This window comes from Arvicanthis niloticus, chromosome 20, assembly GCF_011762505.2.
Source record: "Arvicanthis niloticus isolate mArvNil1 chromosome 20, mArvNil1.pat.X, whole genome shotgun sequence".
Lineage (NCBI taxonomy): Eukaryota > Metazoa > Chordata > Mammalia > Rodentia > Muridae > Arvicanthis > Arvicanthis niloticus.
In genome coordinates, this window is record NC_047677.1 from 42,193,780 (window position 1) to 42,215,892 (window position 22,113).

Genomic DNA, 22,113 nt, shown 5'->3' on the forward strand with positions numbered 1-22,113 from the left:
CCTGCCCTGTCCAGTCCCATCCCTCCAAGACATTCCATTTTTGTACTGGTACAAAGACAGCTGAGGAAGTGGCTCTGCATGGCTGCCAGCTGACACTGGCCCCTGAGTGCCCTCCATCAGCTCTGGAGTCTAAAGTGGAGAGGCTGGTGGGCATAGCATAGGTAAAGGTGTGGGTGTCACCTGTAACCAGCTGTTGGTTCCCAGGGTCCTTTGTCTCAGAGCTCAGCCTGGCTGCTTGAACCTGTTGTCCATTGTAGAGATGTGGGGCCTGGGCATGGAACTGACTCTGTTGCTTTCAGGTTAACACTAGAATGAGGGCCTGGCCTGCAAGCCCAGGAACCAGAATGTAATGATTCTGAAGTAGTCAGCAAAAGGGGGCCTGTCAGCAGCCCTCTGATATAAAAGTCTGTCCTCCTGAGGCATGTCCCTGGACAGACCTGTTTCTAGGAAACAAGCCCTGAGACAGGTCATCCAAAGTGTCAGACCTGCAAGCAGACCACAAAAAGTGAGGACAAGTCCCAGAGCAGGTGGGGCCCCACTCTCCCAGCCTCGTCCTGGTACCACAGCTCTTTGCAGGTTACCCTGGACAAATGAGGTTAGCAATTGTCACCCTAGATGACAACAGGCTGGGAAATTCTGCATGGATGTGGGAAGGCCAAGGGAAGCTCTGGGGACCCAGTTGCCCAGGTATTAGATGTTTTGAATCTTTAAGTATTCCAGAGAGCTACCTTGGAACTGCCCTAAACCCAAGGGCATCCTCAACCTGGGCTTTCACATTCACTCCTGCAGAAAGATAGTGTAGTTGGGTTGAGGAGGGGCTCACTCAGCAATTTCCTGTGTCTATAGACAGAGGGGAGGGATTGTGCTGGGGTGGGGGTTGGGAGGTACATCAACCCTTCTCAACACTTTGGTTTTAAGGATGAGATGTCATGCTTCACCAAAAGCAGCCATGGGTGCTGTCAGCTGGCTGTGTGTTGGGACTTTACCTGTAACTACCCCTCAATCCCATAAGTGGTATTCACAGGGCAAGCAGTCTTCCACTTTGTAGGGGTCAGCCTCAGCTTTGAGTTCTGGTCCTGCCTTTGGAGCTCGAGCAGAGGGGAGTAGGGGAGGCTCACAGCCTGGGGTCAGACAGGCTTGACCCTTGACCCAGGGCTGCCACTGTCTTCTGCTCCACCTCAGTGTTCTGGGAAAGGTGTCCCAGTGCCACCCACAGCCAGAGGGAACGTGATGAAAGTGGGGAGATATGGGGAACCATGCAGCCAGAGGGGAGAGAGAATCAGCACTGAGCTGATTTTGATTTGTGTAAATTTGTTGTTAATAAGAACTCACAGGGGTTGGTATTGGTCAGCCGTGCACCCTGGGTAGGACCCACAGCCACAATGACCAACCATGCCAGTACAACCCGCCCAGCACTCTGTCCTGGCTTCCCCAGGAGAAGCTGTTGGCTGCCTGAGCATGCTAGCCCAGGCTCTTAGCCTTTCCTGGCTCTTCTTCCTGCTCTGTCTCCCCTCCCTGCTCCACACACTGCCACCTGGAGAGCCTCCATCCCAGAGTCTACCTCCGAGGCCTTGTCCCACCATCTGATTGCTTTGAACTCCATCAAAGTTGTCACCTGACCCAGGCGTCTGACCCAGGGAATGTGACTTTGGCACACTGCAGGAAGGTGGGGCTTGTCGTGGTTGGCTTTTATGCAGCATCTCGGCTGGGTAAGGGATGGCCCTGCATCTGTCCGCCAGTGCAGAACAGAATAGTGCTTGCTCCAAGGTGTTGATGTAACTTTTTTTTTTTTTTTCTCGAGACAGGGTTTCTCTGTATAGCCTTGGCTGTCCTGGAACTCACTCTGTAGACCAGGCTAGCCTCGAACTCAGAAATCTGACTGCCTCTGCCTCCCAAGTGCTGGGATTAAAGGCGTGCGCCACCACCGCCCGGCTTGATGTAACTTTTAAGCTGTTTTATTATTGTACTCTTCCTCTACCTCCCTTCCGATCCTTATTCCACCCTGATCCCTTCCAAGCCCCCAACACAAGGTAGGAGAGAAAAGGTTAGAGGGGAAGAGGGGTGTAGACCTCCCTCAGGGTTGTGGGGTTCCTTGGGGCAAGTCCAATCATCGTTAGACTATCTAGTAAACTAGCAACAGCAAACATAGCAGCAGCAGCAGCAGCAGCAGCGGGGAGCAGCCGCCACCACAGGCCCTCTTGGGGTGCCGTCTCTAGAGTTCCCAGAATTAAACGATGCTGCTGGTAAAAATCATGCCCCCTCCCCACCCCCACCCCCACCCCCAGAGTATGAGACAATCATTTAAAAGCTATGGACAGAGTGAAGCACCCCCCCACCCCCCACATCTGGGATCAAAACAAAAACATAACAGAGCCGGGTTTTAAACCAAGCCCCACTACACCAAAGAGAACATGGATTGTGTTTGCTCTGAAGGGCATGTCCCCCCTTGGAAGCGGAGCCACAGTCTCTCCGATACTATCAGTGACATCCTTCAGCCTTCGCTAGAAGCCACAGCTATGATAAGTCAACCCTTGGAAAAGTTTCCCATGATAGCTGGAGAGGTGTTGGGTCAGATTCAGAGAGCGCTAAAGATAAGGTCAGGACAGTTTGGGTTCTCTTTCTAGCCACCATCGGGACCTTCAGTGTAGATCTAGCTTCCTTGGAACATCAGATAACCAGTAAGCTTCCCTTCAGGATGAGGCTGGCCTCTGGATTGGAGCACTGAGCGGAGCAAATTACCCCCACCCCCTGTGTGGGCGGAGGCTCCCTGAGAGGGATGTCAGTGTGTCACAACGCCGCTGAGTTAGCACTGTTAGTTTTAAGAGTTGTGTGCTGTGGTCATGAGAGTGGGGTATATTGTGCTGGGCTCATGGGTTTGGGTGTTGGGGTCACACTACGGTAGAGTTGGAGCCTAGGTCTTTTGGCATTCCAGTTGTCCAGAGAACCATGAGGGATCTGAGCTCTGTCCCTCCTCCCTTGGTCAAGGGCCTCCTGACCAGCCATGGTCTTCCCTGACACTGCCCTGCCCAGCTTTTTCATTGAGTGCCTCACAGTGTTACATGTAGGGGTACAACATGGATGGTGTCTGCATGGCTGTCCAGTTTCCCACCAAGGGCTCCATGTGGACCCCAATCTGTATCTGCCCAATGATACGCCAAAAATTTACCTCAAGTCTTCTAGACTGCTTTTTATGGAAAACACCTCTGTTTTGGTTTTTTTTTTTTTTTGTTTGTTTCTTTTTGTTTTTTTCAAGATGGGTTTTCTCTGTGTAGCCCTGGCTATCCTGGAACTCACTCTGTAGACCAGGCTGGCCTCGAACTCAGAAATCCACCTGTCTCTGCCTCCCAAGTGCTGGGATTAAAGGCGTGTGCCACCATTGCGGGACTGAAAACTCTTCTTTGTGTGTGTTTTCTTTTGTTTTCTGTGCTCTAAGTCCTGTGCTTGGGTTCTGCTCGCCCACCACCCTGCTGATCCAGCTCTGTGATGGGTTTGACAGCCCTGGCTCTGCCAATCATCAGCTTTTCCTGCTTTTCCTCTTTGTCGGAGGCCAGTGCTGGCTTTGTACAGTCTGGGCAGGACCATCCAGTGTTTTCATTGCCCTGTCCATGCATGTAAACAGCGTGGATGGTAACCACTTCACACCGTGAACACAGATAAAAGCTGGCGAGCTGCAGCTCACCGCGACGCTGTGGAAACACCATATACTGTGCTTTCCAGAACTCTCTTACATCATGTCTACAAACCAGTTAAATGGGTCAGGTTTGTTTTTATTGTTGTATCCCTAGTGGTCTGAGAGCTATTTCTGATTTTCTTGAGCTGATCCTATGTTTTTTTTCCTTTGCCAAACTGTTTTTCATCGAAACTGAGTAGCGACACCGCAGAGCACATTCAAAACGCGAACATGCTTATGTATTTAAACCCCCATCATTCTGTTGGCGCCTGCGTAGTACCTAGATCTGTGTTTACCTCTTGAGCCAGGCAAGGGGTGTGGCTTGCCTTTCTCTAGGCCCCTCCCACTTCCCCATTCTTCTGCCTGCTGCAATCGATTGGGATATCAATCCCAGTGATTGCTTTTTTTCTTTTTACAGTGCATATAGATGTTAAGCATTAAGTATCCCTTATACCGGTTTCATTGCTATTTTATTTATGGCAGGAAATACATCACAAAAACTTGTCCTTCCAGGTAAGCAGAGACTTTTTTTTTTTTTTTCCAGTGTGTAGCCTGCTCAGCAAACACACAGTTCCTGCCTGATTTTCTCTGTCATGGGGTTCCATTTGTGCTTTTTGCTCTGTGTGTGTGTGTGTGTGTGTGTGTGTGTGTGTCTGCGAGCGCTTGGGTGCATACGACATGGTGATCGGAAGACAACTTTTAGAAAGTCAGTCCTCTCTTCCCCTCATGGATTTCAGGGATCAAACCCAGGCGGTCAGGTTTGTGGGGCAAACCCCTTTGCTTGCTAGGCCATCTCCTGATTCTTTTGCTGAACATCTGTGGTTATGTGTGCTCTGGGAGGACCTGGATAGCTGTAAATGATCAGGAACTTACCTGCCCTGCCCTTCACCACTGCCCGCACAGCATCGGATCATGGTAACCCCTGCTCCAGGTAGGTATCGCACTGGTAGCAACTCCACTCTTATTCGGGACTCCTGGTGGCATGGCCATTGTCACTTCAAATGTACCCTCTGTGACCCTGGCTCCTTCCTGTCCTTCTAGGCTGGCTTCCCTTGCTGAAGAAATCCTGTCATCAAATTTCCTTTCATCCTTGCACCCTTTTGCAAGCAGCTCTGCCCACAGCTGTGTGCAGCGCTCTTCTTGCTAGAAGCTTCTACTGGGCAGTTACTCTCAGGCGCTCTGAGATTGTCCTCTCGCTTGTGTTGGAAACTCAGATGGAGTCCTTCGCTTCCTCTAGATGCACAGGCTTGCCTTGCTTTGTGAGCAGTGGACACCTAAGCCAAATGACAAGTGAAATGCCCTTGGCTTGACTCTTCTAACAGGAGCTGTGGGTTTAGGGGTTTTCCTGTTGGATAGGCGCTCTCTCTGCTATCTGTGTTTTCTCTTTGGTCAGTTTTGAAAATTCTCTTTTATGGCACCTTCAAATATTCTTCAAATATCCTCCCTGGGGGGCTTATTTCACAAAAGTTAGACCTGTGTGCTGGCGTTTTTGTATGGCTATTGTATTAGGTTCTTATGTCTACCACTCTTCCAACCATTATTTCATCTTAATCCTTTCCAACCCCTAACACTAGGTAGGAGACAAAAAAGGTCAGAGAGGAAATGGGGCATAGACCTCTTTCAGCCAACAAAATACATTACTTCCTGCAACCAGTTGGCAAACCACAACAATAGCAGCCAGGAGCAGCAGCTGCTCTCCCATTTAAACCCTCTCCAGAGTGAACCCCAAATTAAACTGTCTGCAGTTGGCAAAAACACACCCCAAATAGTGCACGAGACAAATCATAATCACCTGCTGTGAAGCACCTCTTATCCCACACCTGGGATTTAAAAAAAAAAAAACTATTTACATACTTCCTTTTCAATTATTTTATGTTCTGAGTGCAGCCCCCTTCCCAGTCCCACCCCAACAATCTCTCCCCTCCCTATACCCCTCCCCTTTTCTTCAGAGGCAGGGAAGCCCCTCCTTTGGTACCACCAAACCTTGGGACATTTAGTTCCAGGAGGACTAAGTACATCCTCTCCCACCGAGGCCCAACCAGGCAGTCCAGGTAGGGGAAGGGGATCCAAAGGCAGGCAACAGAGTCAGAGACAGCCTTTGCTTCAATTGTTAAGGAATCCATATGAAGACCAAGCTGCACATCTGCTACAAGTGTGTGTTGGGGGTCTAGCCCATGCATGCTCTTTGGTTGCTGGGCCCATAACTCGGTTTTTAAAGAAACCAAAATTCCCACTGTACCCGTGCCGTGGGCCCACATCACAGGACTCTCACCGTATGCTCTACAGTCTTCCTGACGCTGTCCGAGGATTTCCTTCTGCCCTATCTTCCAGTTCACTAATCGTCTCTTCCACTGGATCTAATCTGCATTCACGCTCATCCAGTGGGTTCGAATTTCATTGACTCCTGTTTTTGGAGTTTCGGTTGGATTCTGAAACATGTCCTACTTCTCCGTGCAAAGTTTCTTGCATTCAAACCCACTTCCTGGGCATATTAAGTCACAGCTGCTTTCCAGTCCATCTGGTTAAGTCCACACTCGCTCCTGTGGGCTTATTTCTCCTGGATATGTTTCCTGGACTCTGGGTCATGTGGTTCTCTTTGTAAACATTAGTTCTGGACACTGTGAAAGAGAACACGTTAACATCTTCACACAGTCTCTTTGCCTAGATCTCTCTGCTCCGGGTTGCTGGTGGGAAGCAGGACAGACGAGCTTTGCTCACACTGTAACTGGACAGGATGGTCCTGAGACTGGGAGGGCTGAGCATACAGCTACCCAGCCTCTTTCCTAGTTTCATGCTGCTGTGGCAAAATACCCGGATGAAACCAATTTAGGGAAGGAATGGGTTCTGTTCTCAGTTCCAGGTCCATCCTTGACTTTTCTTCTCTCAGAGAAAGTCTCCTTGTTGGTTAGCTACCTGGAATCTTCATGAAAAAAAAAAAAAAAAAAAAAGTTTTTTTTTAAAAAATAGTTAGAGATAAGGAGTCTCCTCCAAACTCATGATCCTCCTGCCTCTGCCCCAAGTGCTAGGATTGCTGGTGTACAGTACTGTTGTTATAATTATTTAAAATTGGCCTCCGGTCAAGCCAACTATCTAAGTTGCGGAGGCTCTGCCTAGCTCAGCCACTGTGTTCTGTGGCCAGAGGCCACATGTGCGCTGCAGCTAGAAACTGCCAGCCAGAAACACCAGCCCTGCCACCCACGAGATGCCAGTGTGGGAGATGGCTCTGCCAATCTTCCATGCTGTCTCTGCAAGGATGAGCAATGCCCAGACCATCCCGCCATCCGTGCGGGCCATGAAAGAAAATGAGACTCTAATGCTTAAATATTAACCAAAGGCTTTATATGTTTGGTAATACTCAATAACAATATGCCCATACAAAGAGAGGTGTTTCCTAATTAGCTAACCTAAACAAAAGCTGTTACCCACGACAGCTCTCCATACCTGCATGGCTCTTCATCCTCCTACATCTCTGCTCTCCCTAGCTCCTCCTCTTCCTTTTCCTCTTCCTCTCCTTACTCCTCCCACCTTAGCTCCTCCTACATACAGTACTGTGTCCAGCAGCTATCTGAGGCAACAGGACCAGGACGGCCTTCACAGCAAGGGACCTTTATGATCCATCCTTACTGGGAGTCCCTCAGTGTCAGCCTTCTCTGGCTGTTTGCTACTTGAAGGCATGTTCCGTTTGTAGAGACATTTATTTAAGTCTGTTAGAAACCCGAACATATTTCTTTAGGGAAATGTCTTCAGTTGTTTGTCTCCTTGTTCCATTTTCTTTCTCTGAGACTCAGTTAGATGGATACATTATTTCCACTGCTCTCCAGGGTTTCTGTTTCCTCAAGTCCTTCTTTTCCCCTGAGATCCAAGAGTCCTATGATTTCCCTTGGGAAGTTCCTCAGCCACAGCCCTCTCTTCTTCTTCTCTGGATACTGTTCTTGACCCTCAGCTGTCTCCTTGGAGGGGTATGTGTCCAGGTGTGCATAGAACCTCAGCTTATTACGGGGTATCTGGGTCTGCTGTATGAAGGCAGGCTGGGATGCCCCATGCAAGGGAAGCCATTCTTCTCAGCTAACCAAAGTCATGCTAAGGCCCTGTCCATGCCTAAGGGACCTTTTTACAACAATGTTGTTCGCTGGGCGGTGGTGGCGCACACCTTTAATCCCAGCACTTGGGAGGCAGAGGCAGGCAGATTTCTAAGTTCGAGGCCAGCCTGGTCTACAGAGTGAGTTCCAGGACAGCCAGGGCTACACAGAGAAACCCTGTCTCGAAAAAAGCAAAAAGAAACAAACAAACAAACAAAAAAAAAAACAATGTTGTTGTTGTTTTTAAATGTTTTTAAAACACAATGTAAATGTGTTTTAAATGTTGTGTTTAAATGTTGTTTTTAAATGGTCTGAACACTGCCTACCTGGAGTCACTCATAGCTATCAGTGGATGGAAGGTGTGTTCTGATCTTCAACAAATGCTTCAGCCAGGCTGGTTCCTGGAGTCTCTGTCTCCCAGTGTATATGTGTATATGTGTGTTTTTATCTGTGTGTGGATAGGTGTGTGTGAGTGCAGTACCTATAGAGGCCATAAGAGGGTGCCAGATCTCCTGGAGAAGGGGTGCTGAGATCCAAACTCAGGTCCTTTGGAAAAACAATGTGTTCTGTTAACATACATATACACATACACATACACATTTTAAGAACAGGTTTGGAAAACACAAGAGTAAGTGTCTTCCTGTTACTAGTTCACTTTGTATGACGGTAGGTTTTCAGCATGTGAATGGATCACCGTGTGGTGTGACTGGATTGGAGTGTGGTTGTTCCTTGCTGCAGCCCACGGAGGTGCTGAGTTCATCCGTGCTCTCAGCCACACACCCTGACGGTTCAATTCCTGTATCCTATAAACATTAATGCAACACTTTATAACGCTTGGTATCTTAGAGCTGATGGAACACTGTGGTCTGAACACTGCCTACCTGGAGTCACTCATAGCTATCAGTGGATGGAAGGTGTGTTCTGATCTTCAACAAATGCTTCAGCCAGGCTGGTTCCTGGAGTCTCTGTCTCCCAGGTACATAGTCTGAGCTGGACATTGCTGAGGTATGTTCAGCTAAGACTGACCATGGTCTATATTTGAGGAAAATCCACACCTCAGTCTGGTTGGGGTGAGGGATGAGCTCCAAATAGGTCTTTGTGGAAAGACCTTGACAAACTTCCTGAGGAAGGGTCAATTCGTACAGGGGAAAGAGGCTAAAAAAGATTGGGCTCACAGACACTTGGCTTAGTGGCTTTGCAGTGTTACCAGGAAGAGGAGATACTTGTCTGCTGGCCCTGCCTTGGAACAGAAACATACTTCTGTCAAACTGAGAGTGCCAATTCTCTGGAGGCTGCTATGTGGTTCTGGAACATGGCCACCAACACCATCTTGGGACTACTGTGGGTGACTGTGCCAGTCCTTACTGGTCTGTTTTGTCGGTGTTAGCATATAGACACAGAGGGCCTGTGGACTGCATTCTGAAAACTCATACCAAGATGCAAGGAAAGGACACTCTTGACCCCCTAGCCAGGGCTCCCCATGAATGTACCAGCGTGCTGCTTAAACTTTCCTTGTTCTGCTTACCAAGTTGACTCCTTGGGCACGTTATTAAACTTCTAGGTATCTTAGTATCCTGTGTAAAATGGCTTATCAGTGTCCACAACAGCATTCCAGAAACTGAGCAAATAGTAGGTCAAAAGGAAGGCTTTCTGTGCCTGCCACTATCACCTACCCCAGCCACCTAGTGGCTACTTAAGGACTACGTAAGGAGGGAGAAGGTTAGATACTGAGAATGAAGGGGAAGAGGCTTGTCTCTCCTGGAACCATCTTGGGAATGCCCTTGTGGAGGCTGGTCCACCCAACCCAGGTAGACAAATGGAAAAAGGTGTATGCCCTAGCTTTGTGGGCCAACAGAAGCCATCCTCTATGTCCTTAAGGATGCCTTTTCCAGATGTGAGCCCTCCTGTGACATTCAAATCCAAGGCCAGAGGTCTGTTCCAGGAGTGTGGTCTATAAACCATGCCTTCTTACTGGTCTTCCAGACCACCTATAAAGGTTAGCCCGACTGGCCTGAGTTTCTTCGTCCTCTCTTCCCCAAATGCAGCATGCATATAAGAAGAATCCCTAAACGTGGATGGCGAAGTGACTGCCGGTTGGGCCAAAGCGTTCCTCTGGTTCCTGACCTAGCACAAGCGCCCCCAGTCCTCCAGTGCGTCCCTGCTCCCTGCGTGGCCGCGCAGCCTTGCACCCACATCCGGGGTCTCTGGTCCCAGGCCCTTGAGTCGCGCGTCCCCGGGTCTCTGCGCGCACCCGGGCGCCTGACCCGCCCCGTGACGCATTCGCAACCGTCCGGAGTCGCGGCTGGCCAGCGCGCACCCGCGGCGCGGGGCACGCGCCTCGTGCACGCGCCCGGCCACGTGACTCCGCGCGGCCAACCGGCGCGCCGGGATTTAGGGATAAAGCGCGGCCCCGCGACAGTTGCGGCGGGAGAGCGGCGGGGCAGAGAGCGTGACTCGCCCGCTCCAGTGCCACCGGTTCCCGCTGCGCTTGCCGCCACCGTCGCCGCGCAACCATGTCGGAAGAGAAGCCCAAGGTAAGCCCCGGACGCAAGCCCGCAGCAGAGTCCGCGGGACGCAGGCTGGGCCGCGCGCAAACAGGGCCCGCGGGACCGCGCCCGAGCCTCCGCGCCCCTCCCCCACCGGCCCGCGCCCCTCCCCCACCAGCATCGCACTCCGCCCCGGGCTCCGCTCTAGCCCCGCCCCCGGCTGTGCCTCCCGCCACGCCAAGGCTCCGCCCCCGGGCTAGCCCCGCCTCGGGTGTAGCCACGCCCACGGCCCGAGAACCCGGAACTTGGGTGCTGGTGCTTGGTTAGCCAGGCTCTCTGTCTGTCCTCACGGCCAGACGCGGCCATCCTTCGCGTGCCGTGCGCACAGGTGCACGCGTGGTGCGGCGCGCGGGAGGCTCAGGGCGCTCTGAGAGCTGCACGGGTGTCGGAGCAAGGCTGGCCGCTCCGAGCTTTCCAGTGTTCCCCCGGCCGCAAGCCCTCCCACTCCACCGCTGTGGTCTCGGCAGTTGGTGCGTGGAAAGGCCAGGGTTGCCCATTCCAAATCGAACACTTTTCCCACCCTCACCTCCCCTGCTGGGGACAGTTTTATCCAACGGGAGATAAATCCTGGAGCCTGGCATTCTGTGCTGTTGACCGGCCTGGAGATGACCACTCTCTTGGTTCAGGTGAGAGACCCCAGGAGTCGGGCAAGCATCTGGAGTACCATGGTACCATGCTCAGCAGCCGAGCCCAGAAATATCATGCCTGCGTGGCCCTTACCTTGAATTTCAGCTCAGCCTTGGGTCCTGCCTGCACCATCCCGGATATTGAATGATCACCTGATCGCCCTGTGCCAAGAGTAGACAACTTACTTTATATTTTCTAGCTGGTAACTACAACAAAGAATTGTAACCTTTTGATGAGGTTAGGCATGAAGTGAATGCCTGGTGTGGTACTGTAATGACTATACCTTCTGCCTCTCCCGGTTAGTGGAGGCAGAGCGTTATGTTCTTATTTATATTGTGCTGTACAAAAAGCCAGTAGGCAGATGCTCTACCAGTGAGTCACTTCCCTCCCCAGCGCCCCCTCGCCCCCTTCTTTTAGACAAGGTTTCTTTGTAGTCCAGACTGTCCTGGAACTCTAGACCAGGCTGGCTTCAAACTCAAAGAGATCCTCCTGCTTCTGCCTTCTGAATGTTGCGATTAAAGGCGTGTGTCACCAAGCCTGGCCTGCCTTCCTTTGGTTTTGTGGTGTTTTGAGACAGGTTTCCCTGTGTAGCCAAGGCTAGCCTCCACCTATACCCAGGAGTGCTGGGGTATCACGTGATGGCAGCCACAGTGCTAAGCCCTCCTTCTTCTGAATTTACTTGTTAATTAGAGAACTCCAGGCCAGAGCCAGGCTTCCTGCTGTTGGAGGAAAGTGTGCCTGAGGCCTTTTCACCTCTGCCTCTGTTTTTGAACAGACAACATCCTTTTGGGAACGGGGTTAGAGGTCAGTGCGAGTGGTTCATGCTTCTCACTTACGTACTTAATTTTTTGTTTTTTGTTTTTTTTAGATTGATTTATTTATTTTATATAAGTACACTGTCACTGTCCTCAGACACACCCAGGAGAGGGTATAGCTCCCATTACAGATGGTTGTGAGCCACCATGTGGTTGCTGGGATTTGAATTCATGACCTCCGGAAGAGCAGTCAGTGTTTTTAACCTCTGCGCCATCTCTCCAGCCCGTGGACTTCTTTTTCTCATATTGAACCCCACCCTTTGGAGCAGGTGCCAAGCTCTCCAAGCAGTGCCACTGAGTCACTGGTGTCCTGAGAGTTAGTGGGGGTGGGGGGAAGTCTCAAACGGGAGGGGATGGGACAATGATGTCCAAAGGTGTTCCTTCAGGTCCCTGTTGGGGCCTCTCTCCTGCGAACCATTTTTCAGACTACAAAGAGCTATGCTCCTACTCAAGGCTGTTAGGACCCAGCGCAGGGCAGGTTGCTTTCTTCAAACTCAAAGAGATCCTCCTGCTTCTGCCTCCTGAATGTTGAGATTAAAGGCGTGTGTCACCAAGCCTGGCCTGCCTTCGTTTGGTTTTGCAGTGTTTTGAGACAGGTTTCCCTGTGTAGCTAAGGCTAGCCTCCACCTATACCCAGGAGTGCTGGGGTATCAGCCCCATACCTGAGCTTCCTGACACTATTCTACCCCTTACTTCAGGAATAAAAAAAGTTGCCGAGGACATCCCAGGGAAGCAGGGTGCATCAATGGAGCATGTTCCGTGGAACCGTGGGAAAAAAGCTGGCGTGAGGACAGGGAGAGAGCTTGGTCTGCAAGCGAGGGATCCGTGTCCTTAGAAATAAATGGTTCTCGGGAGCTAGAGAGGTGGCTCAGCGGTTAAGAGCACTGACTTCTCTCCAGAGGACCAGGGTTCAGTTCCCGGCACCCACATGTTTGCTCACAACTGTCTGTAACTTCACAATCTGACGCCCTCACACAGATGTACATGCAGGCAAAACACCAATGCATGTAAAATATTAATTAATTAATGAATGAATGAATTAATGGTCCCCAAGGCTGATGAGACTGCTCAGCAGTAGGATCACTGGCGGCCCTGGATTTCAGAGGTCCTGGTTCGAGTCCCAGCACTCACGTTACTGCTGACAAACATCTCTAACTTTACACTTAGAGGCTCTGGAACCTTCTTCTGACCTCCTTGGGCACTGCTTCCCTGGGATTCACAGACACACATGCAGGCAAAATACTGGTACACATTAAAAAGATAATAAATTGGCCGGGCGGTGGTGGTGCATGCCTTTAATCCCAGCACTTGGGAGGCAGAGGCAGGTGGATTTCTGAGTTCGAGGCCAGCCTGGTCTACAGAGTGAGTTCCAGGACAGCCAGGGATACACAGAGAAACCCTGTCTTGAACCCCCCACCCCCCCAAAAAAAAAAGATAATAAATTAAAAAGTGCCCATGAACTCTTTCATCCACTGTGGCTGAAATGGCTCACCCCATGGGTCACACGCATGCTCTGAACAACCCAGAGTAAGCTCTGTGGCCCATAACAAACTTTTTGTTTAAAATGTGTGTTCAAGCAACAAGAAGCGCTGACTTTGCTTTTGTCCAGCAGCTTGCGCGTATCATGATTATATAAAAATTACTGCTGCACAATAGGATTTATCCTCCAGTATGGAGGATGGAACCCAGGGCCTTGAGCTCACAGTATTCTTTAAGGCTATACAGAGCCCCAGAAGAAAGAGCAGAGTCTGAGACCAGAGGGCCTGGGGGAACCACAGCTTTTACCCTGCCGACCCCAGGAGGACCACAGCCTTGACCGACTCCACTGGGTTCCCTCAGGGTCCCCTAGTGCCTTCTGGTCCTTCACTCTTAGCTTTGTGTTGGCTTTTCTTACCAGTCACATAGAGCCAAGTGTAGCCGCAAATGTGTGTTTTTACTCGCCTCATAAGTAATTTTAAAACAAAGCTGGATTTTGGCCCTCTAGATTTAATGAGCAGAGCTTTATCTTTGAGTTGGTAGTCTGTAAGGACTGGCTCTGCACTGCAGTTTCTATCACTGTGCTTTAACAAATGTAGGTTAAAAATAAATTCTGCGTAAAAATAAGACAGTCACACGAGCAACTCTGTGCTGCTGCGGGAATTTTGAGAATTAGGTTGGTTTTAATGACTCAACAACAACCTTACCCAAGGACTTGCACTTTAAACCCTGGTGATTCTGAGCTGGCTTTCGAGACCGTTTTCCCGTGTCTTGCAGGAGGGTGTGAAGACAGAGAACGACCACATCAACTTGAAGGTGGCTGGGCAGGATGGCTCAGTGGTGCAGTTCAAGATCAAGAGGCACACCCCACTGAGCAAGCTGATGAAGGCCTACTGCGAGAGGCAGGTGTGTGCTGGCCAGAGGAAGGAGCCCTGTGGGGTGGGGAGGGGGTGCTTGTGTTGCAGGCTTACCCTTGCTGCCCTGGATCTTGGTATCTGCATGTCCTGATAGTGTGTCTTTCCCTGGGCTCCTCCACATGGATAGGTGAATCTTGGGTTTCTGCAGACTCCAGTGGGATTTGCTTCCTGATAGACAGTCGTAGTGGCACACTCCTATAGGGCCGGCACATGGCTCTCTGGTGAAGCCCTGTGGTGTGCTCAGATGTGGGATCTGTGCTGATTGGAATTCCTCTTTCTGGTATCCACCCAGTTATGCTGGTGTATGCTGCCCTCATTGACAATTTGATGTTTTTATGTTATTTAGGAAAGTGAAGAAACGTGTGCCCCTGTCCCTTCCTTACCGTTTCAAAAATAGCAAGCTGACTGACTTTGTTCCCAACAGTGACCAGCTGGGTTGTCAGTGTCACTGAACTCATGGCCCTTGTACACACTATGCTTGGGTCTGTCCATCTATTCATTCTTACTAAGGAGCTTTTGGCAGGCGGGCATGCTCCAGCTTGCCTGGAAGTCCCTGGATTTCTGGTCTCGCTTGCTCCTCCGTTGTCTGCCTCAGCGGCTGCCTGGCTTGCCATACATACACCTAGGTGCCAGTTCCTGTCTGAGCCCTGCCATCTGGTGGCTCTTGTAGGGGCCTGCCCTTTGGTGAGGGTAGCAGCATCTCATTGCGGTGGTACAGCGTTGCCCTGAGGCTTGCTCACACTGCTGCGTGCTGTCCTTTGACTTTGTTGTAAACACTCTGAAAGGCAGTGCGTGCCTTCTGTTTTCCCACCTCATGAGCCCTGCAGATGGTACCCTTGGCCTCCTCTCTCCTGGGGTTTGACCTCAGACACTTCTCACCTGTGAAAGGTGGGACAGGGCTTTCTGATGACACCATGTCCCCCTGTGCCCTCCCAGCTGAGTCAGCTGTGTGTGCTGTGTGCCACCACTTGGACTGCAGGTGTATAGGCGTGTTCCTTGCCGGTGCTGTGTGCTTAGTCCGCTTGTGTTTGCATGGGCTTCTGGTGCTCCCGGGTCTTCTGCTGAGAAGGCAGCCCTGTGTTGGAGGGCACATACTAGGTCAGCTACCTCAACGCTTCAGGAGGTACAGCACAGCTGCCATCCCACAGTCTTGGGGGAGTCATTCTGGAGACTTCCTTTGTTTCCTCTTGCATCTTTTTCTGTGTTAACTCCCTGTTTTTGCCATGGAGCAGCATCTCCCACATCTGGCAGGGACTTGCACATCTGGCTGCATGTAATAGTGTAGGCTGAGGTGAGGCAACTTCTACTCGGGAAGTTGCCATACTTCTCTGTCAGCATCCTGTGTTTTGGAACACGAGTGACATCCTGAGTCTCTGATGTGAGATCTCAGACGGGCCTCAGGAGGATCCTTCCCACTCTGTCAGGGTGCTCTCCAGGCCCGGCCCGTCTGTAGACTTGCCTCTACCTGTCCTTGCTCCTGTGTGGGCAAATGTGTGCCTGTGCTGCCTCACGCTGGGAGTACCCAGTTCTCCTGCAGGCAGCCAGTCGGTGTGCTGGCCTGGGACCATCTTCCTCCTTTCAAAGATTGATTTATTTATTGTGTATACAATATTCTGCCTGCCTGCATATCAGAAGAGAGCACCAGATCTCATTATGGGTGATTATGAACCACCATGTGGTTGCTGGGAATTGAACTCAGGACCTCTGGAAGAACAGTCAGTGCACTTAACCTTTCAGCCATCTCTCCAGCTCTTCAGAAGTGCTCTGTCTGCTTCTTCTTTTTTTTTTTTTCCCCCTAGTATTCTTGAGCGCGAGCGCACACACGTGTATCTTTAACCTTCCTAAAAGCTTTAAATGGACATGTGTTTTAACTGCTCCATCTCCTTCCTTTTTTTCTGCCTCCTGATGTTAAAGAAACTGGAAATAATAGAATTGATGATATGCAGGATTTGCTAATAGATTTGCTTAGGAGACATGGAGTCATACAAAGTGGAATTTGGCTAAAGGAGCAAAACACCCCAAGGATAAATGGGGTGCCAACCAGGCCTGTTAGAGAGAGGAGAAACTCAGGATGTGATCATTCTCAAGGACTACTAGCTCTAGTCTCAGAACAAAGGAGACAACGCTGATGTACAAGCAGCTCTGAGACCCATACCCCTATCATGTGACATGCATCTAACAAGGCAGCACAGTGGCACTGCGCAGGGTCACAGCCAGTGTTAAGTCTTGGCCTGGTATAATGTCCCCCGTTCTCTTACTGATAAATGCATAATGCGGCTAGGCAGCAAGGTTACCCAGGTAAGAACTATCTGAAAGAGAACAGCACTTAAAATAATACTGGCAATATGCCATATCTTTGCTGTATAAACCTCCCATCTGCCTAAGTGGCCAGACTTGCAGTCTCCTGTCTCTGTTTAAATTGTTCAAAATGTAACCTGGGCCTGGGACCTGAAAGAGACGTAAGATGCCGTTGTGTGTGGAATTCACAAGCCTATGGTGGATGTAAGTCAGCAAATCTTCTGTTGAAGGCCACCTCCTCTTTACTCAGGCCATTGTGTCAAAGAGCTGTTGCCTTCTCTCTGAGTGTGTGGAGTGGCTTCTCACTGGGAAGGCAGGTCGTTTCTGTAATGTGCATGGTTCACTCTTCTTCCTCTGGTCTGTTCTCACATATCTGAGTCTTTCCTTGAGTGCCCCAGTTCCTGCTTGTATTTAAGAGTCAGGCAGCGAACCCCAGAGGGAAGGAGAAGTCCTGTGTGTTTTGATGGATGTGGCAGAGGCTGTACATCCACAGGGTGGTATGTTAGAACTGGGGGCTCTGAGGGCCCAGGTGCTGCTCGAGAGGCTCTGTTTCCTGAGGAAGATTGTCTCCAGACTACTCCCAGCATCTGGGCTACAGCTGGAAGACTAGGGGGTCTTAGTCTTAACATTGGAGATGCTGGCTTTTATTAGCCTACCCTGGACGCCCATTGGTCAGATCTGTCTTGACAGAGCGCTGAGTCCACATCTCAAGGAAGCCCTGCTTATTGCTGTGAGAAAGAAACTTCCTTGGCCTCAGAGGGTTGTGGGGGACTTTGAACCCTTGGAGATTTATGTGCAAATTTTTTTTTCTTTTTTGTGTGCATGGGTATTTTTGCTTGCATGTATGTCTGTGAACTGTACACATGTCTGGTTTTGCTTGCTTGCATGTATGTCTGTGCACTGTACATGTCTGGTTTTCACAGAGGCCAAAAGAGGACACAGATCCCCTGGAGCTGGAGTTACAGGTAGTTGTGAGCTGCCATATAGGGGCTAGGAACTGAACCTGAGTCCTCTGCAAGAGCAAGTACTCTTAACCTCTGAGCTAGCTCTTCAGCCCCTGCCTGTGGACTCTCATAAGGTGCCTCAGGGGTTCCTAGTCTCACCATCCTTGGAGCCCTGAGATTTGTGGCTCCAGCACACATGAGATTCCAGTGTCTTTAGGCTTGTGGCTTGAGACTCCAGCCAGCAGAGAACAATCATCCCTGGGTTCCTTCCTGGAGGCTGTGCCTTTCCTTCAGTAAGCAGTCACAGTTTATCCCATCAGTCCTGTTTCCAGGACAGCAGAGCTGCCAAGGTAGAGGGCATTTCTGTCTGGTGTTGACCTTCTTCCTCTGACAGGCTACGGCCCACTGCCCTCCTTTCAGGATGGAAAATGCCTTTCTTTCCTGCTCTGCTCCTCACAGCCTTCCTGATTATGGCCCTCGTGGTCACCTGACCTGTTTCTCTCTGGGAACTTTCCAGAGGAGGAAACGGTTCTAAAGTACAGAAGGGAGGACCTTGGCTCAGCTTTCCTTCTAGAGGAAGTGAGAGGTAGAGTTAGGACGGGCCTAGTGTTGGAATGAACTGGGGACTTGGGAGCGGGTTAGTCTGTGGCAGCATGTGCTGTAGGTTGTGGGCCACCAGGGCGCTTTCTGCTCCGCTGGATCATGTGTGCATATGCAGGATGTTCATATTGTTCTCTCCAGGTTAAGCTGTGTTAGCTGGGAATCTCTAATGCTTTTCCTTCCTTTCCCCAGGGCTTGTCAATGAGGCAGATTCGATTCCGGTTTGATGGACAACCGATCAATGAAACAGACACTCCAGCCCAGGTATGAAGTGTCTATTTCCAGGTTATACGTCATTTCTAGTATCTAAACGGAGTCCATTTGGAACACTGTTATTTGAGAAATGGCTTGTTTCCGCAATGATTTTTTTTAATTATTTTTATGGGCATTGGTGTTTTGCCTCTGTGTATGTGTGTCAGTCAGATCTCAGAGTTCCAGACAGTTGTGAGGTGCCATGTGGGTGCTGGGATTTGAACCTCTAGAAGAACAGTCAGTGCTCCTAACTGCTGAGCCATCTCTCTGGCCCCTCTGCAATGATTTTGATTATTAGATTATTTTGATATTTTGAGATTGAGTTTCTCAGACGAGTGGTAGTCAGACATACCTTTGCTGTTTTGTGACAGAGTCTAAGTGTAAGACCCGTATTCTCAGGACGGTTGCCCAGGGACCCACTGTGCGGGCTGCTGTACAGCTCCTGTGCTCCCGACGGCTTCGTGCCAACCATTTGCTCTTTATTGGAGTTATTTGTCTTTCTTTTAAAAATTTTAATAAAAATATTTTTGTGAGGGCTGGATAGTCAGCTCAGTAGTTAAACGCACTTGTTCTCACAAAGGACCTGGGTTCGATTCCTGATACCTACATGGCAGCTTACAACTGTCTTTAACTGTAGTCCCAGGAAATTTGATGTCCTCTGTGCCCTAGGCATTAGACACACATGTGATGCACATAAAAATTAATTAAAAACATTTTTGGGGGCTGGGTGGTTGTGGTGCATGTTTTTGATCCTAGGATTCAGGAATTATAGGTAGGCTGATCTCTTTGAGTTTGAGGCTAGCCTGGGCTACAGAGTGAGTTCTAGGATAGCCATGGCTACACAGAGAAATCCTGTCTCAATTTTTTTTTCTTGTGGAGTTGGAGAGATAGCTTAGGGGTGAAAAGCCCTGGCTGTTTTTCCAAAGGACCTGGGTTCAATTCCTAGTACCTACATGGCACCTCAACACTGTCTATAACTCCAGTGTTAGGGGTTCCAAGAATTCTCCATGCATTTGGGGCATAACTACATAACATAACTACATATACAGACACATAAAAGCAAAAGATAAATGAATGATAATTTTTCTGTGAACGTAAAATGTTTATCTAAAAATGCTGGAGCTGGCAGGATGGCTTACTAGGTGAGGTGCTTGTCACCAAGCCTTGTGACCTGAGTTCATGACCTGAGTGCCCCCCCATTAAAAATGTATTAAAGTATCTTAAAATGCTGCCATTGCAATATATAAATTCGATGTAAGTGCACAGTGTATTTTGGGCTGCTGAGTCTGTTTGTAATTTCTCTCTCAGTTCTTAGCTCTGACTATTCTTCTGTGAATCTTGTCAGGTAGTTACTGTGACTCCACAGTAACCTTTTTTCTCAAACGCTGCCCTCCAGCCAAGGTGACTGGGCTGTGTCTAGTGTGGGGAAGCTGTTTGGGAGTGTGGTATCGGTGTGAACTCACTTCTGACATTTCCTGTCTCCTCTCCCGGGCCGCCATGGCAACTTGACTAGCTGGAGATGGAGGATGAGGACACCATCGACGTATTCCAGCAGCAGACAGGAGGAACAGCCTCCCGAGGGAGCGTCCCCACACCCAACCATTGTCCTGACATGCGCTATTGAACGGTGACCATGCAGCCACACCAATCACACAAGAGTCAGCAGAAGCCAGAGTCACCGAACGATTCTCCTTTTCCGCCGCGCTGGGAGTGAACTACATACAGACCACACTGCAGGGCGAGAGCATTGCATAATATGCCAGTTGGGAGGGTTTGCTTTGGGGGAATGAGGCGTGAGGTTTTGGGGTTTGTTTTTGTTTTCATTTCTGTTTCCTCCCATCCCTAAAATTTTTCCCCCCAAACTTGGGTCTGGATGTAGACTCTCACCCTATGGCCTGAGTCTAATTCCCTAGAACTGTGGTTTCCTCTGGTGTGACTTGTCCTGGTCAGGTAGTGAGAGCTTGTGGTCACGTTACCCGAAGGGCATGTCTGTGGGATGTGGGAAGGGGCAGAGAGGCAGAATTCCATCTGTTTGTTGTAGGCATAGAATACTAAAATACGAAATACTGTAAGTTTGAGCTTTGTCAAACATACGGTAAAGTTAAAGGAAAAAGACTAATGCTTTTTAAGAAACATGAAGAGTCTTCCTCCTGTGGCCCAGGCGCTCCTGCACATGCCCACTTCCTTCTCAGTATCTGGTAATGGGTACATGGGTAAGGGTGGTACAATGAAACCCACTCTCTTCCCTTTTTATAATGTAGAAGAAAGTAATTGTCATGTCTCATTTGGAAATTGAATGCGGCCTCAGATTTCTTTTAGCACTTGCTTTCAATACATAATTATGGTTTCTGTATAAAAAGGTAATTGGTTAAGTATCAAGTTTTCAGCGATGTTGTGTAGAGTCTGCTTTCAAGTGTGATTGCAAAAGCAAGCCTGGGAAAGGTGACCTCATTCTCACAGATTGTGCTGTGCGGCTTTCCAAGTGTGTATTAAAGTGACACATCAGCGGGTGACTTCAGTTCTGCATTGTGGGGTCAGTTAAATGTCCATAGTTCCTGCCTGTCATCCTTCCGTAAGGATCCATTGCTGCTTGATGGCCATCTCTGCCTTTTATAGTCACCCGACACTGACCTACCATCTCTCGCTTGCTTAAAGTCCTGAGGAAAATGTTCCTGTTCCTGTTTGCTGCGTGGGCCTGGGTGGGATGTCTGTCGGCTCTGTTGTGTTTATTCACCAGTTTGTACATTATCTGTTGTCCTTTACTACTGTAAACAGTAAATATAGTTTGGTATTCTGTCTCTTGGCCTATGTTAAACACTGTATTTGGAGACTGGTCATATGTCGCAGTTCACTGCTGACAGTCTGTCTAGTGAGGTCACTCAGACAAGACAGACAAGACAGTTGCTTAACTCACTCTGCAGCATGTGCCCTGTGCTGGTCCAGCTGCCTGACTGCTGGTCCTCAATCTGCACATACCCCTGGACTCTCCTCCCCTAGGTGTGTGAAGATAAGGTGGGCTTTAGGGGCAGGGTGTAGTGTGGGGTATCAGTTCCTGACCTACTAATCTGCTTTGACATGAACTGATGCTAATTTGGCTGTGAGGGGTTTTCAGTACTTAGGTGAGACAAAACCAGGGTTGTCATTGCCCGAGCTATGTTAGTCTATCAGTTGAGCACAAACATCAAGCACTTAATTCACCCAGCAGGAATATGTGCCTTCAAATGTAGTACAGAGTCAGAGCCATTTTCTAGGTCTCCCAGACAGATTAGTTCCTTTCTCAGTGCTGTCCCAGAATATGTGGCAAGCTGCCTCGAGGAGCAAGGGTTTATTTTGGCTTATGGTTTGGGGGTGCTTCATCATGACAGGGGAAAACTAAGGTAACTGGAGCATCAGGCTGCTTGTTGAGGGAGATCAGGAAGCAGTTAATCCTGCCAGAAAAAGGCCCGTAGGGTAGGCTCAAAAGGGAACTTCATCAACACTCTAGGCATTTCTTAACTGAATCAAGTTGCTGGTCAGCCAGACCCCCAAATACATCACTGTAGAGTCTACTTGGCTCTTAAAATCATATGTTGCATAACACAAATGACATTTAGTCGGTCTCAGTGCCCACCTCCAAAGTTCAAAGTCTGCTCTGAGATGCAAGACAGTTTTTGAATCATGAGCCCATGTAAAATAAACAGGTTACTTCTAACATGCAACAGCACAGAGTGATAAACATGCCTATTTCAAACGGGAGGGATTGGAGCATAGCAAAGATTACTGAAAGCCAGCAGGACACAAACCAAAGCCGGCTGCTCCGTATCTAGCGTCAGGTTCTTGGGATCATTTGGGCTCTGGTAGCCGTGGGTAGTCCCATCCCACAGTTCTGTTGCCTGAGGTGCTTGTGGTC

The 22,113-nt window shown here is 49.5% G+C and overlaps 1 protein-coding gene across 2 annotated transcripts; it reads left to right on the forward strand.

The window, feature by feature from the left end:
• The first annotated feature begins 9,994 nt into the window (after positions 1-9,994).
• Sumo3 (small ubiquitin like modifier 3) lies at positions 9,995-21,022 on the forward strand. 2 transcript variants are annotated; one of them, XM_034524704.2, is made up of 4 exons: positions 9,995-10,283; positions 13,991-14,119; positions 18,165-18,236; positions 19,738-21,022. In XM_034524704.2, exons 1-4 carry the CDS (start codon positions 10,263-10,265, stop codon positions 19,846-19,848), a joined length of 333 nt encoding a protein of 110 aa, XP_034380595.1. In that variant the 5' UTR covers positions 9,995-10,262; the 3' UTR covers positions 19,849-21,022. The 2 variants fall into 2 exon arrangements, with proteins under 2 accessions (XP_034380595.1, XP_076772629.1); XM_076916514.1 differs by lacking the exon at positions 9,995-10,283 and adding an exon at positions 10,684-10,921 and having other exon boundaries at positions 19,738-19,998.
• Positions 21,023-22,113: the final 1,091 nt, after the last annotated feature.

Bases quoted from the DNA above. Each gene is read 5' to 3' on its own strand.
- Sumo3 (XM_034524704.2), top strand. From the start codon at position 10,263: ATGTCGGAAGAGAAGCCCAAG. The intron at 10,284-13,990 runs GTAAGCCCCGGA...CGTGTCTTGCAG, and splicing joins TGTCGGAAGAGAAGCCCAAG to GAGGGTGTGAAGACAGAGAA. The intron at 14,120-18,164 runs GTGTGTGCTGGC...TCCTTTCCCCAG, and splicing joins AGGCCTACTGCGAGAGGCAG to GGCTTGTCAATGAGGCAGAT.